Raw genomic sequence first — 7,824 nt, 5'->3', positions numbered from 1 at the left:
AAGTATATTTGCAGTGAACACATAGTGTGTGTGTGTAGTGTGTGCTGAAAGGTACACCGGGTGGGGAGGCCTCTAAAAGTAACGGCGCTGGTGTGTTTTGAGAACCGAAAGCGGCAGGATAACATCAGCTCTGTTGAGAAACGAGGTCTTCTGTGCCATAAGATTCAACCGCCGGCATTTCATCTTCATCCCCAGCCATGCCGCAAGGATCCAGGTGACTCTACACACACACTGACAATATTTCACTATATTGATACATGTTACTGTACATATTGATACATAGTCCCAGCATTTAATCATATGTTTGTCACTTGTGTGTCTGTGCAGCTGAGACCGACATCCATAGAGAAAGAGATATTTCCCGTCATGGCAGAAGAGGGACAGCTGTACGCAATGGAGCTACAGGGTAACTATTACTACTCTTTATGGTTGCATGTAACAAACATTTTTGATCAGTTAATCTTCCCGTTATTGTTCATATTAACTGAATAATCGTCTCGTGTATAAAATGTCAGAAAATAGTTCACAATTCAGAATCAAGCAGAGAAAAAACAGCAAATTCTCACAGTTGAGGAGCTGAAAACAAAGAGTTGATATTTTAACATGATAAATGACTGAAACTGTCGATTTATTATCAGAATTGTTGACAAATATTTTCGTGTCAATTGTTTCAGCACTAATTTTGTCCATGTAAGAGGATTATTTTAATTTACTACAGATAGCACAGTGACATTATTAAAAAGTCAGACAGGTTGTAAACAAACACTTTATCCAGTTTATCTAAATTAGTGGTTCTCAACCTGGGGTCCAGGGACCTACAGGAGGCCTTGAGGGGATTCTAGGTGGTCCCCAGAAAAATGGGTAATATTTTAATTTCACTGTTGTAAAGGTGAGGGTAAATCGCTCATTGTTGGTCAGGCACTGTCAATTTTAAGTTAGTTTGTTTATAATTCACAGGTAAATTATTACAAATGGGCATTTTAGAACCTGCGTAAGAAAGGTTCTAGTAAGAACATTTTATAAATAAGGCCTCCTGATCCTCAAGAAATACTTGTTTTTACAAATTAAACAAACGAGACAGAGCCAGCCTGTTTTCACTCTAATGCTAAGCTAAATTAGCTGCCTACTGGTTAAGTTTTATCAATCTCCTCATCTAACTTTGTCACCGTGTTCCCAGTGATTCATTTTATATCTGTAAGAAAGTCAATGGTAATATGATTGTGGGAATATGTTGTGAGAAGTTGACCTGTGTCTTCGTTCTGGTCTCACAGCTCACAGCTCTACCAGACGTAAGTGTTTGGGGGTTTTTCTTCACACCTGAACTCATGTAGTTCTGGAGAGGAATCGTTTGTAGAGAAGCACCGATGCCAACAAAAGTTATCTGAAGAAGACAAGACTGTTTCCAGATAGTTTTAATGAGTCTTCATCCACAGACAGTCTGAACTCTGTAGTGTTCAGATGAAAATATTAGATCAGAACCAGCTGTGATCCAAATCTGTAGAGGGAATCTGGAATCGGTGCATCTCTAGATCCTCATCCCTCTCTGGGAGCGACCCACTGTGACTGAAGCATCTAGCTGAGCAGTTACACCTTCCTTCCCATCCTGTAGTCCAAGCAGGCGGACTAGTACGAGTCACTGACTCTAGTCCAGGTCGTAGTGGCTTTGTTTCCCCCAGTCTGTGGTGAAACACTGAGAAGCTCTTATTAAACTGTGAGAGATTGACAAAAGGTTCTTGTGATTTCCTGCAGAAGTTACTGAACTAAAAAAAAAGCACAAAGAAAAAGATAGATAGCTTACATTACTCTGTTAGCTACAAAATTATCATGCTAAATTAAATTTCCTGGTTTAATTTGTTCTTTTACTTAATTGTTTTGTTTCATGCTACTACTTTTACTACGGCTATTGGAAAGGACAACTTGAAGGGACGTTGCAGTTATATAGTCAGTATATAAACCCCAAAGCAGTCAGGATACTCAATGCAGTTGTGAGCAGGAAACCAGATAAAATGGTGTCAGTAAGGTAAAATATAATAGAGGGAATTTAAAAAAACACCGGTATGGTCCTTTTGAAGGGGGTGACAATCAGTGGAGTCAGTGTCCTCGTTCTTCAGTATCTCAACCTCAGACAGACCACAAGGAAACTCCTGTATTTTTGTCTGAGTTTCCATGGTAATGAACTGCTCTCACTGTCTGTCTGTCTGTCTGTCTGTCTGTCTGTCTGTCTGCAGGTTTCTGGATGGACATCGGTCAGCCTAAAGACTTCCTGACAGGGATGTGTATGTACCTTCAGTCGGTACGACAACACGCTCCTGAGAGGCTACACACGGGGCCCGGTTTCCTAGGCAACGTTCTGGTGGTGAGTTCAGCTCATTGGAGCTAAATGTCAAATAAAGCAGAGGTTCCCTTTATGTTATGATAAAGTCTTTATAGTCAATGAATGAATATAAATATTATAAATATAAATTACAATGAGTCAAAATGGACAGTGGTCTAGTTCCCTTCCAAAAAAGGTGATAAAATATTCTGTTACTCCTTTTGCTGTGGACCCCTTAAAACCCACTCATCGACCCCTGTTGGTCCCCCAGTTGAAAGAACCCGTACTCAGTGATAATCTTACATTCCTCACGTTCCTCTGCAGGACCCGACAGCGCAGATCGGGGAGAACTGCACCATCGGCCCGAATGTCACCATCGGTGCCGGCGTGGTTGTGGAGGACGGGGTGAGGATAAAACGCTGCACGGTGATGAAGGGAGCGCGGGTTCGGTCGCACTCCTGGCTGGAGAGCTGCATCGTGGGGTGGAGCTCCTCTGTTGGCCAGTGGGTAAGTGAGAGGTCACCAATCTTTTCCAAGCAAATCTGGTGGTGGATTTAGTTGTTGCACGGTACAGAATGGAGCAGAACACACTGAGGGTGAAAGCAGGGATGTTTGTGTTAGATGAAGGTCTGTATTAGAACTAAAATGAAATAAAAGGAAACATTAAAGGAATAGTTCAGGTTTGTATGAGGTACTTATCCGTAGTCAGTGTAGTTTACTGATAGCTACAGTAGACAGTAGAGGAGCAGACAGGAAGCAGAGCTGTTGGGGGGCTGCTTCAAAAACATATTTTAGCCACCTAAAAAACAGCAATAAGTCTAAATGTACACTATATTTAGAATATTTTAACCGCTTTATGTTGTCATCAACTGAAACAGTTATGGGTAGTCAGACAGTAACACAAATAAACTAACTGATCGGGGCGCTTACGGACCAACAACTCCTGTGTTCTGCAAAGTTAAATGACTGTTTTTGTTAAAGGAGTCTGGTGGCTTTAAAGAGAGAGCGATAACATCTTCAGTTTCTTGTCTGACGGCAAAGTCAAGTAGCAAAAACATTATAAATATAGCATCCACTCTGCTTTAGATTTAAGGTGGCTGTTGTATGTTCAGTGCATTGTGTAACTTCCGTGCTCGTACTCCCGTCTGCTTCTCCAAACTGGGTGCACGCTGACCGCCGTATAATTCAGGTACAGACATTAGATAAATGCCTCATACAGCCCAACTTCAAAAAACCTGAACCATCCCTTTAACATATTAATGCTGTATGACCTCCAACGTCTACATGTGGAAACTGTGGTGAAATTAAACCCAGCAGAAGTGACTTGAGATTATGATTATGAATTAGCAAACCTCCATTCAATTCCATTATTTCCATAAGTTTATTGTGGGAGCAGCTGTAACAGAACAGGACCTGAGTTTTTAAAATGTATAACCTTTGGTGAATATATTCAAAATTATTATATTATTGTTTGTTAAATCCTTTACGTACATTACTCAGTTTACTCAGTTACAGCTCAGCTACAGGAATCAGTAGCAGTGATGTTTCCTCCGTCCTGATTCTTGTTAAGTGTAATGACGACTTGTCTCTGGGTCATTCTGTGTCTTCAGGTTCGTATGGAGAATGTGACGGTGTTGGGGGAGGACGTGATCGTAAACGACGAGCTTTACCTGAACGGCGCCAACGTCCTGCCTCACAAGTCCATCAACGAGTCGGTCCCAGAGCCACGTATCATCATGTAGCACCGGGTGGAGGAGAGAAAAAAAGCCCAGCGCCTTTTATACGAACTCGCCTGAACACCCAAACTGTGCCAGAAAGAGAGGGAACGAAAGGAAGCGTGGAGGGAAAGAGGAACAACAGAAGGATTTTCTTTCTTTCTCTTTTTATTAATTAATTTGGACTCGTTTTTTAGCCCTGCTTGGCTGCACCGTCCATCAATCAGATCTATCAAACAGCAGCCTGGCCCGTCAGGAAGGTTTAAACTTCTGTCAGAGCTGCAGGAAAAAACATCCAACGCTAATATGGCGGATGGTAATAGTCACTGCTTTAATAGAGAGCGCAGAGGGAGGGGGTTGATATACCTGGGCTGGTTGTCTGTCAGATGGTGGAGGGACTAATGTGAAGTGTATTTTGGGGGGAAGTGGGGTTAGAGTTGATATGAACACTGCTGTTTAGACTCACTATGCATTTACATTGCCTGGACAGCCACACAGTATCAGTGAACAGACACTGACGGATCATACTACATCATGTTTGCTGTAGCAGAGACTGGAATCATGACTGATAACGCTGAGATTTATGATCTCACTTATTAAACAAAATGCAGTATTGGTTATAGTATAAATCTGGATTAGTAGGTGAGTTTTTGGCCTCTTGTAGGCAGCAGAACACACACATTAACACATTATCACCTTTATAGCGCTGTTATTAGCAAAGAGTTGCTTGTTTACACATCAGAGGATGTCATCCAGTTGGAGTCATGTTTGTGACCACCTGATGAATGTAATTTCACCCATTTTTATATCAGAATATTGATTAGCGGAGCTTTAATCGGTAGGTGTCGAGTGTCTCCTTGCCTTGGTAAACTTCTGTTCTGTTTTTCTGTTGTTTAATTTTATCATGAAAGCTTCAATGCCAAACTGGTTTCTGTAAAGATTTAACAAAATTTAGCTTTTTATAACAAACTGCAGTTTATTTAGTCAGTTTACAGATATTTGAGTCAAACTGAATCTGGGATGTTTTACTTTAGAGTAATGACTTGTTTCAACATGTCTTTCATTCATGGTTATGTGTTTCTTAAAGAGTACCTGAACAACCTGTGAATATCTGTGTGATGTACAGGTGTACTCCAGTACACTCTGACATCACTGTTGGGCGTAGTGAAACATGCTTTAATCTTTTAACCAACAGTGAAGAACTCTTTAAAGACAGTTTGAAGAAAAAAGATGAATTCATTAGTCTGATTCATTCTGATCTGATTGTCCAAGAGAAACTTTGATAAACCTGAATATTCAACTTGATGAATCCAGGAAACGAGTGGGTTTCTCTCCCGTGGGGCTAAGATGTAAAGGGTTGGTGCTAGAGTTAAGGTCATCTTCTCTAAATCTTCTGTACGGTGGCAATTTTAGCTCGGCTCTACATTGTCAGGATCAGCTCAGCTTTCATCAGTCTAAGCTATATTCTGTCATCTCAGCTCATCAGTTACATACAGTGAGCATATGAACACAAATATTGGATGTTAACATATTAATGTTATCATGTAACATTTAGCATGTTAGCATGCCTTTTTAGTATTGATCTCAAGCTGAGGCTGTTGGGAGGACAGTTTTACTTTTCAAAGTATCTGGTTGTGAACTAAACTGTTGTGAAAACTTTGATTCGAGGATCACCAGTCTTTGGTGTTCGTCCTTTGGGGATCACAAACTTCTGAACTAAACTTCAGGGCAACGCTTCCGATAGCTGCTGAGAGATTTCACTCTTCGTGTTTACTTAAACATTGTGAATTAGATTTATTAATGAACAAAAAGAGAAGAGCCTGTTGAAGACAGATTTAACTCCTCCTACTCAAATGAAGAGGAACAATAAGCCCCACCTCTCAATCTGTGTGATTTTAACGTTCAACAGGGATGACTTTAAATCAATACACGCCTGGTATTGTAAAATAAATAAACCCCGACAGCTGGAAGTTTCTGGAGCTCCTCGCCATGTTTTTGTACTGAGGCGTCTTCTGCATTTGACTCGTTACTGACCATGAACACACACAGCAGGTGACGTCTGTCTGATCTCTGACCAGAATGCACTGGTTCCACGTTGTTATGCAGTTAGTGATAAACAGTATTTCGAACACTGAACGTGTAAAGACTTTAACTATGTCTGAATGAATGAAGTCGATTCTTGTAATGAAGTCTTTTTTTAAAGAGAATAATATAATCTACTGACCACATTCACATCTCATTGTGTCTCATTTCATGTTTACTGGTGATGGTTCGTCCTACTCAGCCTGTGAATTCTCACCGAGAGTTTGGACTACAAACGTATAATAGAAAAGTGTGCAACTGGAGGTGTTGAGATTGAAAGATGTTAATGTTAACTAGGCAAAGGCGGTCTAATGAAGGATGTTATCAAGTTGCATTATGGGAAGTGTAGGATCCAGGATGATTTCAGAGCAAAGTCAGGATATCTCTGTTGTACCACAACTGTTCAGAGGAGCAACATTAAATCACTGGAGTATATTCTTATAGAATAAATCACAATGCACAGTTTTAAAATAAAGTTTGTATGTTGTGTTGTTTTTTCTTATTAGCGGCACAGTGGTTACTGATGCTTTAGGGGAAAAGTGTCCCCATGCAAGTAATATTGTGTACTCCAACTGTCTTTAACCTCTTTTAATACGGGTTTTCACTCTTCTGTGATGACTCGAAGGAATAACTCCGGTATAAAACCCTTCTTACAGACAGAACAATATAAGGTGTATAAGTAAGGTGTTGGGCCACCACATGCACTTCACATAGAAGATGAAGAGCAGACACAATGTTTGAGATAAATCTAACATGAAAAATATGCATAGTATTATTTAACATTAGTATTTGACAATAACTGTCTTAAATATTATTAATAATTACTCAAATTAATTACCACACAGACTGCTCTTACATGCTTCTGTTATTCTGTGTACCATATAAAGAATAAATTTACATATAGACAATTTATTAATATTGAACCATTAATCTTTATACTGTTCTTTGTTCTGTAAATTTATTTCAGTATTTATTCGACTTGTTAGTATGTATCTTGTTATATTATAAGTTGATCTAGCTAAATCTATTTCTTAATTCCGTATTAATGATACGAATTATGGTTCCACCAACTCATTTCTCTACATATCATGAATAATGAAATCTATTAGATACTAGAGTTGTCTTTATTTATTATATTCTTTATGTAGAACAGATTTCTAGATTCTCAAATGCAGGCCAGCTGTATCAACAGAGATTTAACATCTTCTTCTTTGTACAGCATGGATGTATATCATGAATTGATAACCATGTCACTTATATAAAGCTCTATCCACTTAACTTATATCATATCAGTACTAGATTTTGGAAGTTTACCACTTTACAAAAATACTTAATCCTGCATTATTCAGTGTTAGTTTTTTTCTGCTTTATCTTATCTTTTCTTTTATGTTTGATATGGCATTTCGTGGTTTATTTATATGGTAGAGTGTGTGATAATCTCAATTAAGGCCTTGCAATCTAAAACGATCAGATACAATCTGACTGTTATCTTTGACATCACAACATATCCTGCTGTATCTGAAAGCGATGGATTATATCTGTAATAAAAAGCATCACCAAATATATAAACGCTTATTTGACTACATATCTGGATGAGTAAACATGAGTTAGGCAAGATAGATGTATGTTAATAATTTATTCAGATTTCCTCTCCCAAAAAAGACAATAAAAGTAGAGCTTGATGAATAAACAGATACAGTAGTATATGTTATA

At 38.9% G+C, this 7,824-nt stretch overlaps 1 protein-coding gene across 1 annotated transcript in view; it reads left to right on the top strand.

The window, feature by feature from the left end:
• The window catches only part of gmppb (GDP-mannose pyrophosphorylase B), a gene marked incomplete at its 5' end in the record, with an annotated part of 8,135 nt that extends 1,878 nt beyond the window's left edge, over positions 1-6,257 (top strand). The window contains 4 exon segments of the mRNA XM_035662491.1: positions 328-406; positions 2,229-2,356; positions 2,639-2,821; positions 3,925-6,257. Coding sequence (XP_035518384.1) covers positions 328-406; positions 2,229-2,356; positions 2,639-2,821; positions 3,925-4,056 — 522 coding nt within the window.
• Between the last annotated feature and the right edge of the window lie 1,567 nt (positions 6,258-7,824).

This window comes from Morone saxatilis, unplaced genomic scaffold (assembly GCF_004916995.1).
Source record: "Morone saxatilis isolate NCDOM2014 unplaced genomic scaffold, NCSU_SB_2.0 Contig18, whole genome shotgun sequence".
NCBI lineage: Eukaryota > Metazoa > Chordata > Actinopteri > Moronidae > Morone > Morone saxatilis.
The sequence above is the reverse complement of the archived record's forward strand: the minus strand, read 5'-3'. Positions and strand labels throughout refer to the sequence as shown.